This window comes from Dunckerocampus dactyliophorus, chromosome 10 (assembly GCF_027744805.1).
Source record: "Dunckerocampus dactyliophorus isolate RoL2022-P2 chromosome 10, RoL_Ddac_1.1, whole genome shotgun sequence".
In the NCBI taxonomy this organism is placed as follows: domain Eukaryota; kingdom Metazoa; phylum Chordata; class Actinopteri; order Syngnathiformes; family Syngnathidae; genus Dunckerocampus; species Dunckerocampus dactyliophorus.
The window spans coordinates 7,127,239-7,150,207 of NC_072828.1; the positions used below are offsets into that span (position 1 = coordinate 7,127,239).

Sequence of the window (22,969 nt, forward strand, 5' to 3'; positions counted from 1 at the left end):
CTTGGAGCACCGACGGTAAAATCCTCATCAAATCAAATGGAGGTCCAGGAGATGCAAGAGTGCGTGTTGTCCAAGATATCAGCGATCTGGATACATATTAAAGATCACACTACTATGACAATAAGGATAGTGGAGGACGCACCCTACAAGACAGACCAATGCAGCTAGAGGGACTACATTCTAGAACAAAAAACCTCGATAAAAATGTTTCTAATATTTAGCTTCCCTTATTTCGTTAGATACAGAAGAAGGTCATCATAGTTGTAAATATGATGAAGTGCACGATTTGTATTTTGCGGAAATATGAAAGAAAACCTGCCGTACTCCTGCTGATTTTTGCTCCTCTTCATCCGCACACACCTTTTGCACTTTAAACGTGGATTTTGAGTGTTTTTTTTTTTTGCAAGGTTTGCAGGGGTTTTGACTGGAGAGTGGAGTTGTGTGCTGGAAGGATGACTGGCGTGTAACCGGACTCTGGCGTGACGTCGGCGGCGAGGATTGGAGGACGGCGCTGGTATATACGCGTCAGGCGTCACTCCCACCTTCTCGCCAGTGGAATTTCATCGCTGCTTCTGCACCTTCTGGGCAGACAAGAACATAAAAAAGAAGTAAGTCGTGTTCCACCTTTGTTTCTTTGGCATCGTGACAACATGGCAGTCTTTGCACGGTTGCTGAGGTCACGCATTCGGGGTGGAATGTTACGTGTTGAGGTGACACTTTTGTCGGCGTGTCTTCTGGCCTGACTTGGTGTCGGTACCGCTCGGAACTGAGTGCCTACGTGGACTTAGCCAGCTAGCGGCTAAGGAGCTAATGCTAAGTTAACTTGTACTTTTTAACAACCGTGGCGGCTCGTTTGTAAGACTTAAAAAAGCGAACATTGTATGATAACATACTACGAAGTTATTTTGACATTTCCCATGACGACGCCTTTTCTGACTGTTGTCATGCCATGACTTTGATGTTTTCTGAAGTTGTGTCGCAGCGGCTGAGCTAGCTTTAGCCGAAGCAGCTACGTGTCACTCCAGAGCTCCTCAAGACAAAGTTTGTAGCAACTTTGCTAACTAGCTAACTGGATTTGCGGACAAGAAGTCCAAGGTCGTAGACTATAACCACCCTTTTTCGTAATTGATGGTTACATTCTAGCTCCTGACGTTATATCAACGTCTCTATTAGTGAGTAGAATCGTGTATGTAGTTTTGTCGCGACGTGTCCAGCTCGTAGTTAGCTAGCTAGCTAACTAGCATGGAGTGTGATCGTGTGGTTTGAAGCTGTCAGTTTTAGCTAGCGTCCACACCAACCGTCTACTTAAATCCCTAATCTGAGATTAGGATCTTTTACAGTAATCTTTATAGTGTTGTATCCTAAAGGCAGTCGTGGTGCTGTTAATGCAAGTTAAACGAGCTTAGACAAGACCATCAAGCCTTTTTGCCTTGTTAGCAAATCCTCATCAGCACAACTCAAAAGCTGTTTTTTTTAATATAACAAACTTCATTTCTCTGAATTAAACACTGCTAAACCACGTGATTATTATTTCTCGTCAACTGTTGTGTCGAAAATGGGGACTTTTTATATAATTTGCACAATTTTACCTGTGTGCTGTTGTGACACACATTTACCTGGTAACAGGTAGCCAAGCATTCATGTTTTTTTCCCAGAAATTACAGACTTTATTCACACTAACTTTTTGAAGCATGATAATGTAATAATTACGCCATTCTCGCAACATAATGCTATTTTTTTGTCTTGATAATTTTTTTTCCTCGCAATATTATGAATATTTTGTGTATATTTTTGCTCATAACGCTGCAACATTGTTGTAATTCATATTACTATTCTCACAACATTCCGCCAAGGCATGGGCCGGTATGAGATTTTGATGGGAGGAGGATATCCTTGGGGAATAATATCATGGTTTGACGGTTTGTGTTATTTTGAAATGTCTTCATTGAAAAGTTAAGTCAAAACTGTCATTTTGAAAAAGTATAACATGATGATCCCAGCTGACTTTGGGCGACAGGCAGGGTGTACCCCGCCTGTCGCCCGAAGTCAGCTGGGATAGGCTCCAGCATACCCTCGTGACCCTAATGAGGATGAAGCGGTATAGAAAATGGATGGATAACATGATGAAAAAATCCAAACCTACCTGGACCCGTGTGGAAAAAGTGATTGCCCCCTAAACCTAATAAGTGGTTGGTCCACCCTTAGCAGCAACAACTGCAATCAAGCGTTTGTGATAACTTGCAATGAGTCTCTTACAGCGCTGTGGAGGAATTTTGGCCCACTCATCTTTGTAGAATTGTTGTCATTCAGCCACCTTGGAGGGTTTTTCCAGCATGAAGCGCCTTTTTAAGGTCATGCCACAGCATCTCAATAGGATTCAGGTCAGGACTTTGACTAGGACTTTGTGACTAGGCCACTGCAAAGTCGTCATTTGGTTTTCTTCAGCCATTCAGAGGTGGACTTGCTGGTATGTTTTGGACTATTGTCCTGCTGCACAACCCACATTGGTTTCAGATTGAGGTCACGTACAGATGGTCGGACATTCTACTTCAGGATTTTTTGGTAGGCAGCAGAATTCATGGTTCCATGTGTCACAGCAAGTCTTCCAGGTCCTGAAGCAGCAAAACAACCCCAGCCCATCTCACCACCACCACCATATTTTACTGTTGGTATGAACTACTTCTGAAATGTGCCATTATTTTATGCCAGATGTAAGGCGATATACACCTTCCATAAAGTTCAACTTCTGTCTTGAGTATTTTCCCAAAGGTCTTGGGCATCATCAAAATGTTTTCTGGCAAATTTGAGACGAGCCTTAATTTAATTTAATTAAATTTTTTTTTTTTTTTTTCAGCAGTGGTTTTCGTCTTGGAACTCTGCCATGCAGGCTGCTTTTTGCCTAGTGCCTTTCTTACGGTGGAGTCATAAATACTGACCTTACCTGAGGCAAGTGAGGCCTGCAGTGCTTTGTATGTTGTTGGGAGGCCTTTTGTGACCTCTTGGATGAGTTGCTGTCGCGCTCTTGGTCATTTTATCCCAAAGCCTTAGGAATGGCTTTATAACATTTTCCAGACTGGTAGATCTTACTTTCTTTCTAATTTGTTCCTGAATTTCTAGAGATCTCTGCATGATGTCTAGCTTTTAAAGATCTTTTGGTCTACTTCTCTTTGTCAGGCAGGTCCTATATAGGTGAGAACAGGTGTGGCGGTAATCAGGCCTGGGTGTGGCAAGAGAAATTGCACTCGGGTGTGGTCAACCACAGTTATGTTTTAACAAGGGGGCAATCACTTTTTCACACGGGACCATGTAGGTTTGGATTTTTTTTTCTCCCTTTTAAAAAGTTTCATTTAAAAACTGCATTTTGTGTTAAGTTGTGCATAATGGACTAATATCTAAATTTGTTTGATCTGAAACATTTAAGAGTGACAAACATGTAAAAAAATAAGAAATCAGGAGAGACGAACCCCCCCCCCCCTTTTTTTTTACGTCACCGTATCTGTTATGTCTCCTTATTTTTATCAGACACCATGACAATGGTTAGAGTTCTGTATAGTTACCCCCCAAGTCGTAGCTCCCAATTTTTTTTTTTTACGGATGTGTTAAAATGTAAAAGTTGTGAAATGTTAGTATAATAAATCAGTGTTAACTTGAGCATTACATGCTCAGCATTAGTCTGTCAGAGGTCTTCCCTCACTCTATTGGCGGCCACAGTGTTGCTTTTAGCAGTCATAATCTTTTGGGAACTCCTCATAATCGTCAAACGCCCCCGATTATGTGAACGTGCACTGAGAACGAAGCTGAGGACCGCACTTGATAAAGTTGGCTGATAACCATTGTTGCAGTACGGTTTCATTCTGTTTGTGCGATTTAGGTTTTGTTGAGCTGCATCTTGAGCACAAAGCCTGTGTTGATTGTGGCGCTTTCGCAGAATACCCGATCCCTCTCTGTAGGCTACAATCCTGATATGTTTGCTTTTGTTGTTTTTGTTCCAAAGGCAAAAGCTGGCAGGCTGACGGGAACTTGCAACTTTACAGGACGGATTATCTGGTAACTGACCATTTAGCTGGTGAGTTTTTATCACATTTGTTAAAAGTACTTTTTACACTTGCATGACCATTAAGTAGAGAAATGAAATTTGGCACATCTGATGGAAATGGCCTTCATAACGCTTTCATCTCTCCATTACAGTAATCCCTTGCCACTTTGCGCTTAGAATTTTGCGGCTTCACTCTGTCACAGTTTTTCAGAAATATCTTAAGTGATGCTGTTTTGTGGTTGAATACGGCCTATAATTAGCCAAAAACTGTGAGTAAATCTTGATGTAAACAAATTTGAATAATTGGCCATGATGCATTTATGATGATGCATGATGCATATTTTTGTCTTTATGTTGTTTGTTTTTGTCAATAACAAAACACAGTCCCCTGTGAGTGCTTTTAGATGGGAGAGGGGCCCACAGCAGCACCCACTGCTTGTTGAGAAGAGCAATACATGCTATCACGTCAGTTGGCAAAAGTCTCACTAGATTTGTAGCTAGTGGCTTTTTGGGGGGAAAAATTTATCTGGAGGGGGTGTCTGATTTACTTGCTAAATACAGCAACAAAGTCGCTAAGTTGGCAAACAGTGCTCCTTTCTGCGACATCTTTTTCTCTGGCGGACCAGGTGCGGTTTAATGAGTTGTGAGTGAGGGTGAACAGGTAGCACTGCAAAAAAAATCCTCATTATTCCTTACAAGGATAAGGTTTTGACTTAAACAGGCACTAAATGTAACTTGTAGGTAACCTTTAACGTCCCTTTTAGAAGTAAATAATGACATAACCGATTTGGTCTTCTGATTTTTACTGCATGTTTTGCACTTTCTGTCACCACAAAAATGTCGATCGAGACACGGACTGGAGCTGTGTCATAGCTTTCCAAGTTGTTTACTTTCAACATCCAGATACTATAAAACGACAGATGACCTTAAGTGTGTCCTTTATGATGTCATACAGTTGTTCAGTTCATCAAAGCTGTTTTCAAGTCCCGCTCCAAAGTCATGAGTGTTGGCCAGCGCCTCCTTTTGTTGATGAAGTCTGAGAAAGAGGCCATCCACAGGGGTTTCTAAAATATGTAGGGGGTTTAGGATTGGGGGTGGGGTTAGTTGTATTAACCCGCTACTGAAAGCAGAGGTTGGGAAACATCTTTGACCAACCAGTTCTTTATGACATTCCGGTTTGCTGAGTCTTTCCATGCTTTTTGGTGAATTTGGAGCACAGTAGGGGGTTAAAACCCACCTGAGAACAACCCTCATTCCTTTCTTTGCTCCTGCTTGTGAATTTCTTTGCCAAAAAAAATCCCCTCAAAAGATTTGAGCTTCACTGGTATTACAAAACGATCCACACCCCTGCACCCCGGAAGGTCAAGTTCAATTTATTTTTATTTATATAGCGCTAAAGGTCTTTCTTCAAGAACATGTCTAGACCTTGTTCATTTATTAAAGGTGTGTCCAAAGTGCGACCTGGGGGCAGTTTGCGGCCCGTGGCTGTTTTTTCATTGTCACTAGAGATCGACCGATATGGGTTTTTCAGGACCGATACAGATTATTAGTAGTTAAGGATGCCGAGAGCCGATATTCATTTGCAGTAAAAGTGGAAAAAAATGGCGTAAAATGTTGAATAATACACTTAACTTCATTTAACTGCCTCAGGCATGTTTATTTAACCAAACAAATAGAAAAATAGCTCCAGAAGAGCATGGAGTTCCTAGACTCAGAAGTATCTCTTAGAAGTTGAATAAAAATGTAAATAGATTCCTAAAATTTTTCCACAGCAAATAAAGTAACATTATCTTTGTTTTAACGTCAAACACAACAAAAAGTACAGGGAGTTAACAAGCTCAGCAGGAACTCTTGTAAAGCTAAATAAAAACTTATTTGACAGATCTCTGAATTTTTTCAGCCTTCATCTTAGCGTACTTCCCTGTAAAAAAACAAGACTGAATTGAATTCCTTACTCTCACAACCACACACACACACACACACACACACACACACACACACACACACACACACAGGCTTCTACAATCATGGACTTTTTCCACATTGATATTACCAACAGCTTGTGTTTACTCCGCTCTTAACGTTACGTCATTGTAGTAGTCGTGAGCTGTGGCTGTTTTCATGTGACTTTCACACAAACACACACAATTCTCCACATTACATACATTCTCCCCATTAATAATACAGTGCATCTGGAAAGTATTCACAGCGCTTCACATTTTCCACATTTTTTTAATGTCACGGCCTTATTCCAAAATGGATTCAATTCATTTTTTTTCCTCCAAAGTTCTACACACAACACCCCATAATGACGATGCGAAAAAAGTTTTTTTTAAATTGTTGCAAAGTTATTAAAAATAGAAAACTGAAAAATGACACGCACATAAGTATCCACAGCCTTTGCCGTGAAGCTCAAAATTGAGCTCACGTGTGTTCTGTTTCCACTGATCATCCTTGATGTTTCAGTAGCTTAACTGGAGTCCACCTGTGGTAAATTCAGTTGATTGGACATGATTTGGAAAGGTCCCAGGGTTGACAGTGCATGTCAAAGCACAAACCAAGCATGAAGACAAAGGAATTGTCTGTTGACTGCTGATATTGGATTGTCTCGAGGCACAAGGCTGGGGAAGGTTACAAAAAAATTACTGCTGCTTTGAAGGTTCCAATGAGCACAGTGGCCTCCATCAACCGTAGTGTAAGAAGTTTGGAACCACCAGGGCTCTTCCTGGAGCTGGCCGGCCATTTAAGCTGAGTGATTGCGGGAGAAGGGCCTTAGTCAGGGAGGTGACCAATAACCCTACGGTCACTCTGTCAGAACTCCAGCATTCCTCTGTGGAGAGAGAACCTTCCAGTAGGACAACCATCTCTACAGCAATCCACCAATCAGGCCTGTATAGTAGAGTGGCCAGATGGAAGCCACTCCTTTAGTAAAAGGCACATGGCAGCCCATCTGGAGTTTGCCAAAAGGCACCTGAAGGACTCTGACTATGAGAAACATTTGTCTCATCTGGTCTGATGAGACAAAAGTTGAACTCTTTGGAGTGAATGCCAGGCGTTACGTTTGGAGAAAAAAAGGCACTGCTTATCACCAGGCCAATACCATCCCTACAGTGAAGCATGGTGGTGGCAGCAGCATGCTTTGGGGATGTTTTTCAGCAGCAGGAACTGGAAGACTAGTCAGGATGGAGAGAAAGACGACTGCAGCAAAGTACAGAGAGATCCTGGATGAAAACCCGCTCCAGAGCACTCTTGACCTCAAACTGGTGTGACGGTTCATCTTTCAGCAGAACAATGACCCTAAGCACAAACGAGTGACTTCAGAAAAACTCGGTAAATTTCCTTGAGTGGTCCAGCCAGAGCCCAGACCTGACTCCAATTGAACATCTCTGGAGAGATATGAGAGTGGCTGTGCACCAATGCTTCCCACCCAACCTGATGGCGCTTGAGAGGTATTGCAAAGGCGAATGGGCGAAACTGCCCAAAGATGGGTGTCCCAAGCTTGTGGCTGACTTGAGGCTGGAATTGCTGCCAAAGGTGCATCAACAAAGTATTGAGGAAAGGCTGTGAATACTTATGTACATGTCATTTTTAATAAATATGCAACCATTTCAAAAAACTTTTTTCATATTGTCGTTATGGGGTGTTGTGTGTGTGTACAGTTTTCGAAGCAAAAAAAAACTTGAATTAATTTTGGAATAGGGCTGTGACATGAAATGTGGAAAAAGTGAAGCGCTTTGAATACTTTTCCCAATGGACTGTACATAGTCCGCTGAGCTTTAGAGCTAGACGGGCGAACTAATGTTATGCTAAGCTAACCAACCTCCACCTTGGCGTGCGTCGCTTCAATAAAACAAGTGAATTGAGTTTTCTACGCTCTCGCTCTCTCGCTCTCTTTCTCTCTCTCTCTCAATCACACGCATGCTCTTACACATCACGGACTGTTCTAAGACTGTCGACATTATCAGCAGCCTTCTTTCAAGTAATTCAGACATGTCGGGAGGTACTACGAGCTAGCAGAGCTGCCGCTAATGTTTACTCCACTCTTACGGTATTCTGCTGCTCACTGTAACATTAGTAGTAGTTTTGAGGTACACTGGGATGTTTAACAATTTCGAAAGACTTTTCTGCGTTTACCTTGACTTGTGTGTTTGCTTGCAGGACGTTTGAACTTCCCTCTCAGCCGTGTGTGTCTGTGAGGACAGTGTCTGCTTCAGATTGGCTCTGCCACTAATGTGTGCTGTGGCTTGCTTAACCAATCAGATGGTGTCTTGGGTGGAGCAGTGCCTCCTTTTGCAGCTGACAGGAGGGCCAGCGAGCGAGAGAGAGAGAGAGAGAGAGAGAGGCGCGCAGCTGCATCTGAACTGAAATAACCCAGTTTTAAATTGATTTCTTTATCGGATTAAATCCGTTGGATTTAAATGAAGGCCGATACCAATATACATCAAAATTCCAAACATCGAACCGACCACTAATTGTCACGCGGCACATTCTAAAAATATAATTTGACAAGAAAATTTGAAGAAGAAATTAACACCAAAATGGGAAAATTAGCAGTAAATTTACAAGAATAAGGTCAAAATATTAAGAGTGGTAAATAATGAGTCATAAAAAAAAATTTCTTTTTTTTTTTTTTACGAGAATGTAATATGAGAAAAAATAACATTATAGTACATTAAAGTTGAAAGAAGAAAAAAAGTTGCTATTTTAGGAGAACTTGTAATATTATGAGGGGAAAATGTCATTTTAGTAGGGTAGAGAATTTTATTTTTTTCCAAGTTTTGTGAGAAACAACATTTTTGAATAATCAGGTTGTGGAAAAACTTATTTTATGGGGATACAGTCGTCCCTTGTTTATTGCAGTGATTTGATTCCAGACCCGACCGCGGTAAGTGAATTTTGGCACAGGGTGAGTCAATATTAATAAACAGAATATTTATACTACATTTTACTTGTCTTTCAACATTTTTTGACTAAATAAGCCATAGTCAACCAGAAAACAGCGATCATTTATCATTTGAAAAAAATGCGATACAGTGATACCTTATGTATTATTGCACTACAAATTTGAAGTGCTCTGTTCTTTATTTATTCTATGTCTGTCTGAACTGCCATATAGCGAGGGATGACTCTTATTTATCTGCTTTAGATGACAGCTTGTCATTTCTGTCTCGACATGGGCACTTTTACCATTACTTCTTACTTTTCCAATTCCTCATCTGTTTTGAATGCGGAGGAGTGATTGCATTATTAAATGGCACATCTTTATTTGACTTAGTGGTTTATTTGAGTTCTTCTCTTGCTTGCTGTTATGAAAGTTTGTGAGCTGTAACTAATGTGGAGTAGCCATTGCGGTACAACCAGCTCGTGTGCGCATTTACGTGATTATGCACGCATGGCAAGAAGGTGAAGAATCTTCAGTGCCTCAAGATTGTGGATTGTGGAAGGTCGTGCAAAACGAGCCGTGCCTCCCTTGTGACATTTGATAAAGCCAGATTAGATAATGGAGGGAGAAGAATCCCAAAGTCCAATCTTGATACGTGTTTGCTATGCTCGACGTGTGAAGGACAACACAGTCACCCCCCACTCCTTTTGACTAACGCTAGCTTATAGCAGTAGTGATGCTTTTAAATCAGGCGACTTTTTTATGTCCGTCTTTCCTTTCAGTGGCACACTCGGACTCTGTGTTTAGCGTGGGATTTTGACCATGAGCTCAGTCGCTGTACTTACGCAGGAAAGCTTCAATGAGCACCGCATCGGGCTCTTGCCCGAGCAGGGTGGTGGTGAGTACTCTGCCGTCGGGCACACGTTTTTAGGGAAAATTTGAAGAACTTGGCCGAGCCCTGTTTGTCTTTTGTCATTTAACCAGCTGCTGGGGTAGGCGCCGGCGCAGGAGAGGAGGAGGATGCCCTTCCCACCTACAAGGATGCCTTCCCACCTCTACCCGAGAAGGCGGCCACAAGTGAGGGCACCCAGGAGACCGCCAGCGCCTGGGCTTCCAAAATTCGTCCTCTGAAGTCTTCTGTCATCACCCAGGTACGAGCTCCGGTTGACTATTTACCGTTGACGTGTCCAAAAACAAAAACCTTGGAAAACTGGTTTAAAGTGGAAGTTTTTTGTTTATGTATAAACAGAAAATTGTTGGCTCTTAAATCGGAGACACAAGTTCATGCTGCTGAGTTACATTGCTTGCATACATTGAAACCATACACATCAGAGTTAATGAATGACACGGGAAACACCAAGTGTAGATAGGATTGCAAGGTTTGTAGTGTCTTTCTGTGTAAATATCCCTCGTTACAACGTGGACACCTGCGGCTTATAGCATATGCACTTTTTTTTCTTCTTTAAATTTGATAGGTGTGGCTTATATTCAGGTGCACTCATTAGTGAAAATTACGTGTCTTGTAGTTTGACGACTCAAAGACTGCGTACGCCTGCGCAGATGTTTTCACTTATTTTGGCTGACTCCGCCCTTGTTTGACTTGTGGTTGGGCAACACGATGCAAGAGCCTGTGACATCATTCTATAACAGGAATTCCTTCCTGCTGAAACTAGGTTTTCCATGTTCCTCTGGAAGAGCGCAAGTACAAGGACATCAACCAGTTTGGGGAAGGAGATCAAGCAAAGGTTTGTGTGGACATCATGCACAAGACTGGAGCCCACCTGGAGCTCTCCTTGGCAAAAGATCAGGGCCTCTCCATCATGGTGTCTGGAAAGCTGGATGCCGTGATGAAGGCTCGCAAGGAGATTGTGTCCCGACTGCAGACTCAGGTGAGCTTGGACAATTATTTTTTTCCAGCCTTTACAGTGGTTGACATTTAAAAAAATATATTTATATCTTGACAGGCCTCAGCTACTGTTGGCATCCCCAAGGAGCACCATCGCTTTGTCATAGGAAAAAATGGGGAGAAGCTGCAGGAGCTTGAGCTGAAGACCGCCACCAAAATCCAGATCCCCCGACCCGATGACCCCAGCAACCAGATCAAGATCTCTGGAACCAAGGAAGGCTTGGAGAAGGCAAAGCACGAGATCCTGTTGATCTCAGCCGAACAGGTACTTGAATAAGCAGTAACTCAAAGGAAGTAGAGGTATGTTAATTTTATTACACAGACAAGATTATTGAGCACATTTTTGTTATTTTAGGACAAGCGAGCAGTCGAGAGGGTGAATATCGACAAGGTGTACCACCCGTTCATCACCGGAGCCTACAACAAAGTAGTTGGGGAGATGATGCAGGAGACCGGCGCTCGCATTAACATCCCCCCTCCAAGCGTGAACAAGACAGAGATCGTGATCACTGGGGAGAAGGAGCAGGTGGCCCTTGCTATGGCTATGATCAAGAAGATTTATGAAGAGAAGGTACAATGTTGTTTTGTTTGGTGCATCACCGCTAATGATGTAGATTTGTTTTAGCAAAACAGGGACATGTATATATGCAAGATTGTAGCCAGTGGCTAATTTCCATCTTTAGTCCCTGAGGACAGGTTAAGTGCAGTAACACTAACATTTGTCATAAAGAAGAGGAGAATAAATTGGGGAAAACAACAAAACCATGAGTAGACAAAATGCTTGATGCTTTAGGTCCAAAGTGCGGTCTGGGACCATGGGGGGCGGTGTCATTTATTTTATGAAAATAAAGTCATAGTATTATTAAGAAAAAACATGTACTTTTTAGAAGCACAAACCTGGAATATTAAAGAAAAATTTCACTTGTAAAATTATGAGGGGAAAAAATGAAATTGCAAATTTTGGAAAAATTTGGTTAGCAGTAATTTTGACAGTCAAACTATTTGTAGAATAAAGTCATAATATTACGACAAATTGCCATGTTGTGGGGGAAAAAACAAAACAATGAAGTTGCAAATTTTGGGAAATTAAGTTGAGAATAAAGTTGTAATTTTATGACAAAAATTGTCATTTTACGAGAGTCATAATAGGAAAAGTAATTTTTAGAAGCATGAAGTTGAAATGCTAATGACAGATGTTATTTTCTGAAGTCGTAATATGAGAAACAAAACACTGAAGTTGCAAATATTGGAAAATGAAGTGGGGGGGGGGAGGGGAGTAAAGTCATGTTGTGAGAAAAAAGTCTTATGGGGGGGGAAGTCTTCATGTTACAAGGGTAAAGTTGTAATCTGTGGAGAAAAAAATGATTTTTTTTTAAGCATAAAGTTAAAATATTAAAAAAATTAACAATTCTAAAGTTGGAATATGAGAAACAAAGTTGCAAATTTTGGAGAAATTAGATTGGGGAAAGTCATATTATGAGAATATAGTAAATATTGTAATAAAATCATAACATTACAAGGAAAAGAATGTAAATATGGAAATATTTGGGGAGTGGGGGGGGACAAATGGAAAAACAAAAGTGTAAAGAGGAAAAAGTTCATACTAATAACCTTTTTCACATTCACACAGCTGATTGCAGGTTGTTTTTTCACACACACAATTTTTTTTTTTTTTTAATTTGTATACATACATACGTATGTACAGTATGCAGCCCTCAATGGAAGAAGTTTGGACACCCCCGGTTTAGGTGTTTTAAAGTACTTGGAGGTACTATATTATCAAAACATGCTGGTGTTTACGTGTTTGACTTTTTTTTTTTTTTAAACACATAAATGTTTGCAGATTTTATTGCACTAGTCTTTCACATGGATGTGTGCCGATGTGGTACGAAGCGTCTGAACTGCTTTACTTGTGCTTTGCAGAAGAAGAACGCCACCACCATTGCTGTGGAGGTAAAGAAGTCTCAGCATAAATATGTGATTGGCCCCAAGGGAAACACCCTGCAGGAGATCCTGGATAGAACTGGCGTCTCGGTTGAAATCCCACCTTCTGACAGCAGCTCGGAAACAGTCATCCTTCGTGGGGAGCCCGACCGCCTCGGTCAGGCCCTCACTGAAGTCTATGCCAAGGTAACGAATCATGATTAATTGTGTGTGTGTGTGTGTGTCACTCTTTATTTCCTCAAAAGGCACATTTTGTATTTGCAGGCAAACAGCTACACTGTTTCCTCGGTAACAGCTCCCTCTTGGCTCCATCGATTCATCATTGGCAAGAAGGGGCAGAACTTGGCCAAAATTACACAACAAATGCCCAAGGTAGGCCGAATAGTGGATCTTGGTTTGAAGAAATGTTTACCTTTTTTGGGTTACTAGTCCATATGTTTGGCATCCAGGTGCACATTGAGTTCACCGAGGGAGAAGATAAGATCGCCCTGGAGGGTCCCACCAAAGATGTGCAGATGGTGCACAGCCAGATTGAAGCCATTGTTACAGATTTAGTGAGTAATGACTTCAGTCCTGTTCCTCAAAAGTAGTAGAGTGGAACCTCAGTTCTATATTTATTATCTGTCGATCTATATATAGTATTTGTTTTGCCGTAACAGGTGAGTCGCATGGACTACACTGAGATCAGCGTGGATCCCAAATTCCACAGACATCTGATAGGAAAGGCAGGCGCTAACAGTAAGTACCCTGCTCTCCACTGCTAATACAGTAATCCCTTGCCACTTTGCGCTTCCAATTTTGCAGCTTTACTCATGTTCTTTAAAAAATATAGTCAAAAAATAATTTAAATCAAAATGATTTGTGGGTGAATACAGTCTTTTACTAAAAACGTGCATATTTAAGCAAATGTGATATGTTTGCCTAAATTAAGCCCTTTCAAGCGTAACAGTGGCTAATTTTAAGTGAAATAGAAGGCATTCAAAAGATGCATTCATTCAAAGACATGTCGATATGTAGAATTCTACACTGGCTGCTATGTTGGGTGAGACACACAAGCACCTGGGGCCTATTGCACAAAACTAGGATAAGGGATTAAGTTGAGATCTCTTGGGTTATCCTGGCTCAATTTATCTGATCCGATAGTGGAAAGTGGAATATGTTCTGGCATAAGTTACCATGGAGATTTATTCTGTGGAGTTAGCCTGCTCCGGACCAGGCTAAGGTCCAGGTTCTATTTTGTCTCATGCCTTATCTGAGTCGGTAGTCTCCATAAATGGAAACCAGTAATTAATTTTTACCCGTTACACATTATCACATTCAACTACACCCACCGTCATTATTTCAACATTTGTCATCATTCATTTCAATCATTGTACCTAAAGGGTTTTACATGATGGTGCAATCATTCAATAATTTATTAGATCATTTCCACATAGTGTATATATGAAATATACATCCCATATAAATACAAATACACATGTACAAGTTAAAGAAATTAGTCTGGAGTTATATTTACACAATTTCACACACATCTACAGTCAATTTCACCTACAATTTCAACAGATTCATAATCACAGTAGAACTACATTTTCGGAGATGTTAATTGTGTTGGTTGCCAAAGTGTACTACTAAATCACCCAGAAGCCGTAGCACTCGAGGGGAAACCAGAACTTTACACGCTGTTGAAGCTACGAACAAGTAATGGCGATATGCTAATAAAGCAAAGAGTTCATAGGAATTGGTGTACATCGCTGTTTTTGATTTGGTAAACAAGCAACAAACATTAACTATTAGGATTGTAATTATGATGGATTCAGCGGCTCATTGTGTGTATTTGTGTACTTCTTATGCACAAAGTATTGTAGATAGTCTCTACTATACTTTGACACGTTTTCTCTGTTTTATCGCTGTAGGCGTGTTGCCTTTTTTATTTTCACTTTTGCCTCCTCGTAAGCCTCTGAGGATTTCCGCTTCCGTCTAGGAAAACTATGCCTCTCTCGTTGCCATGGTGATTCGGTGACTCTGATCAATTGGCTTGATTGATTGCAAAGATTGGTTGAGCTCAGCTTAGTCATTTATCCTGGATTTCTGAATCCTAGTTTTGTGCAACAGTCCCTAGATTTGATGGCCAGAACAGGCTTTTACTGCAGGTTTGAATGATCTCACAACAGGCACAATACGGGCTACTGTTGCAGCACACGAGCAGTGTTATTTATGTCTTATTTTCTCTTAGTGTGTCTATTATTGTATATTGGGTAATTCAAGTATAAGGGTGACTATAGGGGTGTTATTTCATGTCTAGGGGGCTCTAATGTTAAAAACCCCATTTAGAAGGTCGTGAACAGGTTTTCTATCAACTACGAAAATATTTATATAGAATAATAGAAATAAGGAATCCGACTTTGCGGAAATTCACTTGTCACAGTTGGGTCTGCAACTGATTAACAGCGTATTCTAATCTGCCTGTAGTCCTCAACGCAATGTGATTTTTATTTGGTTTTTAGTCAACCGCATCAAGGAGCTGCACAAGGTGACTGTCCGCATCCCCCCTGACCACGAGAAGAGCAACCTGATCCGCATCGAGGGGGACCCCCAGGGCGTGCAAGAGGCCAAGAAGGAGCTGCTCGAGCTTGCGTCACGCATGGTTTGTGCACATCCCATTTTCCTCGTCACCAGTGAAACCCTGACACGTCACTGTAACTCAAATGTACGCCTCCTCGCAGGAGAACGAGCGTACAAAGGACCTGATCATCGAACAGCGTTTTCATAGAGCCATCATTGGCCAAAAAGGGGAGAAGATTAAAGAAGTGCGCGACAAATTTCCAGAGGTGAGTTGGACACTCAGATTTTGGATTTCTTGCTTGTATATTTACCTCATTTTTATAAATATGTATTTTTAGGTCATCATCAACTTCCCTGACCCCGCTCAGAAGAGTGACATTGTTCAGTTAAGGGGCCCACGAACTGAGGTGGAAAAGTGTTCAAAGTTCATGCAGAAGATTGTGGCTGAGATGGTAACTCTTGCAAGCTCAACTTTCACTCTTGCATATTAGAAATAGTAGTCATGATTCCATGTTGTCGCGCTAACCTGGAGTGTCCCCACAAAGGTGGAGAACAGCTACTCCGTCTCAGTCCCCATCTTCAAGCAGTTCCACAGGAACATCATCGGGAAAGGTGGCTCAAACATCAAGAAGGTTGTGCATTCTGCAAACATCAACCACATTTAAGCACTGAAATTCAGTTTTGACCGATGCTCACTTTTGACAACTTGGCAGATTCGCGAGGAAACAAACACTAAAATTGACCTGCCCGCTGAGAACAGCAACTCTGAGATGATTATCATCACGGGCAAGAAAGCAAACTGTGAGGCTGCGAGAGTGAGAATTTTGTCGATCCAGAAAGAACTGGTAATATGCGCACACACACAGAAAGGAAATCATCGCCTCGCTCGCCAATGTTATCTGTTGAATGTAGGCAAACATCACGGAGCTCGATGTATCCATTCCTTCCAAGCTGCACAACTCCTTGATTGGGTCAAAGGGCCGCTTTGTGCGCTCCATCATGGAGGAGTGCGGCGGCGTGCACATCCACTTCCCTAGCGAAGGCTCAGGAATCGATAAGGTTACTATCAGAGGCCCCGTTGAGGAGGTGGAGAAAGCCAAGCAACAGCTTCTGGCCCTGGCAGAGGAGAAGGTTTGTATGCAGCTTCAAATTCACTACCGTGTGGACCCCTGGAACATGTCAATATTTTTCCAGGCGCTTCTATCTGCATCGTCATAAAGGGGTTCCGCTGTATTTGCAATTAAAATCTCTGACACGTTATTTCCTAGCAAACCAAGAGCCACACGGCAGAGCTGCGTGCCAAGCCAGAGTACCACAAGTTCCTCATTGGTAAAGGCGGTGGCAACATCCGTAAGGTGCGTGACAGCACTGGAGCCAGGATCATTTTCCCCACAGCGGAGGACAAAGATCAGGAGCTCATCACTGTCATCGGCACAGAGGAGGCCGTGCGTGACGCTCAGAAGGAGCTGGAGGAGCTCATCAAGGGCTTGGTACGGCTTCGCACGGCAACACAAAAGCGTTCTGTATGGATGTCTAACACATGTTCTTTGCCTGCAGGACAACGTCATCGAGGACACGATGAGCGTGGACCCCAAGCACCATCGCCACTTTGTGGCTCGCCGAGGCCAAGTCCTGCGGGACTTGGCAGACGAGTACGGCGGTGTGATGGTGAGCTTCCCTCGTACGGGCACGCAGAGCGACAAGGTCACACTCAAAGGAGCCAAAGAATGTGTGGAGGCGGCCAAGAAACGCATGCAGGAGATTGTTGAGGACTTGGTGAGTGCATACACTCATGTAGGTTTGGAATGTGCTTCCCCACTGCACATTTCTGAAAGAATTCCATCTATATTGGTTTTTCCAGGATGCTCAAGTGACCATCGAGTGTATGATTCCTCAGAAGTTCCATCGTTCTATCATGGGGCCCAAGGGTTCACGAATTCAGCAGATCACCCGAGATCACAATGTACATATTAAGTTCCCAGAGCGTGAGGACCCTCAAGGTAAAAGACTTAGCTTGAGCTCACAAGACTTGAAACTGTTCACCACCGGTCTCTCCAACTGTGAATGTTTAGCTTCCTTTCAGAGGGCCACTTGTCATTATACAGTGGTGTGAACGTGTTTCATATATTCAAATGTAGATATCACTGACAACACAACTGAACACAAAATGCACTTTAAAACTTTTTAAGGGAGAAAAAAAAATACAAACATACATTGCCCTTTGTTAAGAAGTGATTCCTCCCCCCCAATACATAAATGAGATTAATTTACCTCTATCGGTCTCGAAAAGGTTATAAAGCCATTTCTAAAACTTTGGGACTGTAGCGAACCACAATGAGCGCCATTATCCACAAATGGTGAAAACCTGGAACAGTGGTGAACCTTCCCAGGAGTAGCCGGCCAACCAAAATGCCCCCAAGAGCGCAGCAACGACTCATCCAAGAGGTCTCCAAAGACCCCACAACAACATCCAAAGAACTACAGGCCTCACTTGCCTCAGTTAAGGTCAGTGTTCATGACTCCACCATAAGAAAGACACTGGGCAAAAACGGCCTTCATGGCAGAGTTCCAAGACGAAAACTGCTGAACAAAAAGAACATTAAGGCTCGTATTAATTTTGACAGAAAACATCTTGACGAGCCCTAAGACCTTTGGGAAAATATTCTGTGGTCTGGTGAGACAATGTTTTGGAAGGTGTGTGTCCCATTACATCTGGCGTAAATGTACCACGGCATTTCAGAAAAAGAACATACCAACAGTAAAATATGGTGGTAGTGTGATTGTCTGGGGCTGCGTGACGACGTGCTGTGATAAATGCAGCCATAAATTCTGTGCCAAAAAATCCTGAAGGAGAATGTCCGGCCATCTGTTTGTGACCTCAAGCTGAAACCAGCTTAGGTTCTGCAGCAGGACAATGATCCAAAACACACCAGCAAGTCCACCTCTGAATGGCTGAAGAAAAACAAAATTAAGACTTTGGGGTGGTCTAGTCGTCCTGACCTGAATCCTATTGAGCTGCTGTGGCATGACCTTTGAAAAAGACAGTTCAAACCCTCCCATGTGGCTGAATTACAACAATTCTGCAAAGATGAGTGGACCAAAATTCCTCCACAGCGCTGTAAGACTCATTGCAAGTTATCACAAATGCTTGATTGCAGTTGTTGCTGCTAAGGATGGCCCAACCAGTTAGTAGGTTTAGGGGGCAATCGCTTTCACACAGGGCCATGTAGATTAGGATTTTTTTTCTCTTAATAATAAAAAGTTCATTAAAAAATGCATTTTGTGTTGTAATTGAAATAAACAGCAACGGCAACTTAGCTTAGCTATATTAGCACCTACAATGTGCTCACAGCCGGCCTGTAACATTTGTGCTAACGCAATGAATAGCCACGTGCGATTAGCATTAGCATTTTGCTCATCACTACTTGGCATTCCCTTTACACACTGTAACACAGTATAACCGAGTACAAAATATCACAGTGGTGTATAACATTCAACAACACTTCCATACTCGGATTGGTTTTAAGACAATTGCTACACCATACATTGCTGGATAATGTATTACAAGATAGCATTGAGACTTGGCCTCTTAACAATGCTATGCTTCACGGAACTCCCACAAGGCACACTGGGTGAAATGGCTTCTCACATCACTATATGTGTACTGTACACTTCTTAATCCTAACAAGTAAGCAACACTCATTAGACAGTACTATGAGTGGATTAATCTTTTTCATACTGGGGTGGTTCTTTAGCACTGGCATGGTGCTTTCTCAGGTACGTCTCATTTAGAAATGAATGGTTGTGAACTAGGTTTTAAGCGGGCACTTTTTAGCACCAGGACTTGAGTTGGTTCACATACATGGGTTGCCAACATAAGCGGGTTCTACTGGGCTGTCGATGCTTTAAATGTTTAAATTTGATGCTTTGTTCCTGCCATCAAACTTTTGTATGGTCTGCTGCTTGCTTCTTGAAGCTGCAGAGGCCATCCAGGAGAACGGAGAAGCCAACGGTGAAGTGAAGGAGGCCGTCGATCCCAACACGCCGAAAAAGTGTGACGTGATTGTGATTTCTGGCCGCCAAGAGCGATGCGAAGCTGCGGCAGAAGCACTGAAGGTTTTAATCAAAATTTTATTTTTATTTTTTTTTATTTCATGTGGGTTTCCTTAATGCTATCTCTTCTTCTCAGGCTTTGGTTCCAGTCACTATTGAGGTGGAAGTGCCTTTTGAGCTTCATCGTTACATCATCGGACAAAAAGGAAGTGGAATTCGCAAGATGATGGATGAATTTGAGGTAGGTTTGCTTGCTTTGGATGACGATTCAAAGTCTCCTCCCCTCCTAAAGCCAATTGATCTGTGACGCCCCTTCCCCCAGGTAAATATTCAAGTGCCTGCTCCTGAGCAGCAGTCTGATAAAATCGCCATCACCGGCTTGGCCAATCACCTGGAGCGCGCCAAAGAAGGACTGCTGGAGCGCGTCAAAGAGCTGCAGGTCGAGCAGGAGGATCGGGTTGGTATCGCCACACGCTCATTGTTGGTGGTCTCAAAACCTGTGAGAAACGTCTTAACCCTGAGTGGCGTCGTTTCCCCTTCTGCAGGCACTCAGGAGCTTCAAACTGACCATCACTGTGGACCCCAAATATCACCCAAAAATCATCGGCCGCAAGGGTGCCATTATTACAAACATCCGCACCGAGCATGATGTGAACATCCAGTTCCCAGAGAAGAACGATGAAAACCAGGTATTATACATTCTTCTCCCCCTATGTCATTTCCTGTGGAATATTATTTAGCATTGAGTATTGTGTTGTGTTGTTTTCCCCTCACCACAGGATCAGATTACCATTACAGGGTATGAGCACAAAGCCATAGCTGCACGAGACGCCATCAAGGCCATCGTGGATGAGCTGGAAGATATGATTTCCGAGGACATCACTCTGAACAGTAGAGTCCATGCGCGCATCATCGGAGCCAAGGGCAAGGGCATCCGCAGGATCATGGATGAGTTCAAGGTATGTGTGTGCCGGGGGTTGGGTGTTGTGGGTGAAACGTTCTAACAAATTCCTGAGAGACAGCATTACTGGGAGGAGGAAGCGATAACTTTACTTATCACTGTCCATTTCATAGCAGCAGATCCTTTCACATGTTGAAGGGTACCATCTATACACTTGGGAGACCTAATGAAGGGAGAAAGTTAACTAAATAAATGTGACGTCTTTTCTCAGTGTAGCCACGCGCAACTACATAGTATTTCAGCCATGCGCACGTAATGACAGGACCTCGTATACAGTACCTGCATTGTCCTGCATTTATGTAATCTGGTGTGAGGGTCCTTGGTCACACAAAAACTCGCAAGTACCCTATCACAACTCTATTTGTTTGAGGGCACAAGCACAAAAACCTGCACATGTGCAAGAAGTTGTGAATTGGGTACTCGATTCGTTCGAGTCACGCATGCACAAGTGCATGCACAAAAAGTTGTGAATCGGATATTGGGTACTCAATGAGTCGTGTGTGACAGAGCGCATGCGCTGAAACTCGCACATGCAAAACAAGTTGTGGATTGGGTACTCCATTTGTTCGGGCCACCTGTCGTAGAGTAGATTGGCAAAAACCCCAACCTGTGCAACAAGTTGTGAATCGAGTACCCGATTTGAGTCACCAGTCAAGAAGTGCATGCAGAAACTCTTACATATGCAATAATTTGTCAGGTACAGCCATGCACAAACAAGCGTAACATCCACCTCCTCTGTACTTTATCTGGACCATTTTAGCCTCTACATTCTTTGTGCTTTAAGTTTTTCCTAAATTTCTTTGACGTAGCTGAGCATCTGTCTTGTTTGCAGGTTGATCTCAGGTTTCCTCAGGCAGGAGCTGCGAACCCCGACCTCGTGACTGTGACGGGTCGTCCTGAGCTGGTGGACGAAGCCATCGACCACCTTCTTAACCTGGAAGAAGAATACGTAAGCTTTGTTTTTGCGAGAGAAGGTCTTTTTAAAAAGAGAAGTGATGATAATGCGCTGTTGCTCTTGTTAGATGGCAGACATTGTGGAGAACGAGGCAAAGGCGTCCATGAGGTCTTCAGGGGGCAGTGGTTCGTCCATGGATGAACAGCGTGGACCATCCAAAGGCTTTGTGGTGAGGGAGGCTCCCTGGGCCACGGGCAATGAGAAGGTGAGGCCGCCCCATCCAGGACTGAACATTTTGCATCCGCCGCACTTGTGTGTGTGTGTGTGTGTGTGTGAATAGATTTTGTAAATGTCCCTGCCAGGCGCCTGACATGAGCAGCTCTGAGGACTTCCCCAGCTTTGGGGCTCCGGTGGCGGCCAAGGCCTCTCCTTGGGGACCCAAGCGGTTTTAAGCGGCGGCGCTCCATTATGTCTTCAACTCGACACAATCTTCCCCGTCCTTGCCCCCTCTTGACATCCCCACATCCCTATGGACTGACCGCTGACCCTAAGTTCTCAGTGTCACTCACCTGTCGACTTGAAAATGCCTTTTCCCCCCCCCCCCTAAAAGTGTCAGTGGTATGTAAGAAAATAAGAAAAAAAACACCCAAATGCTCAAAGGAACAAGCATTTAAATGTTAGCATCAGTTTTGTAGAGCTGCCCTTCTTATGAAATCTTTGGGCCGGGGGGAGGGGCAGCTGTATTAGTACCCCGCTGCCCCATCACTTGCTTTTTGAAGTGGAAATTGTGCTTTCACGTGTCAAGCACAGCGCTCGTAGCTGCGGGAGTGCGGTCTGCTCACCTTGTCGCCTTATAATCGTTTGCTAGGAAGAAGGCTCTTTCAAGCACCCTCTCAATCTGCCAGATGCTTGGAGATCATGCAAAAAAAAAAAAAAAAAAAAAGACAAAAAACACTAGTCCCAGACCGCTTCAAACCTCACACTAAGTTTAATTTTTTACAAATGAAATACGTTACAAAAGAAAATGTGAGCTTGAACGACATGTGCCAACTCGTCTCGTGAAGCCTGGTGTCCTTCATCCTCTTTGGGGTCAGTGTCCAGTCCCTTTGTCTTCCAGTTGCTAAGCAGATTTTCTGTTTGAATAGCAATGGCTCCCCCGCCCCCTTTTTTTGTTGTTAAATATCAGCCTTACAACAAGGAGGATGTAAACCAGGCCAAGGTGACGTGGCGGTGCCGTTTCAACGGACAACTGGAAGGTTTATTTACTCTCTCTTCAGAGTAAAGTCATGCAGATTTAGCTGGGCGAGCTGCTCACTCTCGTGCTGCGTGTCTGCCCTGCCCCGCCGTTTACATCCTCCTAGCTTTCATCCAACGATATGCAACTGAGGTGAACGGTTACTAAGGATGACACTGGAAAAGAAATCGTCCAAAAATGTCAATAAAAATGGAAAATCTTTGTGTACCAACCTGTGTCTTTTTGGGAGTGATGCTCACTGGTTGAGGTCTAAGATGATGCTGCACCTTTGGAAAAATAACCAACTTTTTTTTTTTTTAAAGGTGCCCTATCATGCACCATCACCAAACATGACAAAAATCTATCATCTCCCTCACTTGTTGGCTCCACTTTTGAGAGAAGAGGCAAATGCTCGCTGTTAAAGGCTTCGCTATGCATCTTAAACATTAAGCCAACTATCTGTCAATCAGCTACAGACATTGGAGCTGTCAGTTGT

At 42.9% G+C, this 22,969-nt stretch overlaps 1 protein-coding gene across 1 annotated transcript; it reads left to right on the forward strand.

Annotated features, from left to right (window-relative positions):
- Nucleotides 1-511: 511 nt before the first annotated feature.
- hdlbpa (high density lipoprotein binding protein a) lies at nucleotides 512-22,701 on the forward strand. Its single transcript, XM_054788655.1, has 28 exons — nucleotides 512-608; nucleotides 3,995-4,066; nucleotides 9,701-9,816; nucleotides 9,903-10,069; nucleotides 10,592-10,807; nucleotides 10,883-11,089; nucleotides 11,180-11,395; nucleotides 12,748-12,954; nucleotides 13,033-13,140; nucleotides 13,218-13,322; nucleotides 13,428-13,506; nucleotides 15,273-15,412; nucleotides 15,492-15,596; nucleotides 15,669-15,782; nucleotides 15,876-15,962; nucleotides 16,044-16,175; nucleotides 16,243-16,461; nucleotides 16,599-16,820; nucleotides 16,888-17,106; nucleotides 17,192-17,330; nucleotides 19,307-19,446; nucleotides 19,520-19,624; nucleotides 19,706-19,840; nucleotides 19,929-20,072; nucleotides 20,163-20,342; nucleotides 21,177-21,293; nucleotides 21,367-21,504; nucleotides 21,602-22,701. The coding sequence occupies exons 3-28, from the start codon at nucleotides 9,741-9,743 to the stop codon at nucleotides 21,689-21,691; spliced, it is 3,807 nt and encodes a 1,268-aa protein (XP_054644630.1). The 5' UTR covers nucleotides 512-608; nucleotides 3,995-4,066; nucleotides 9,701-9,740; the 3' UTR covers nucleotides 21,692-22,701.
- The last annotated feature ends 268 nt before the right edge of the window (nucleotides 22,702-22,969 follow it).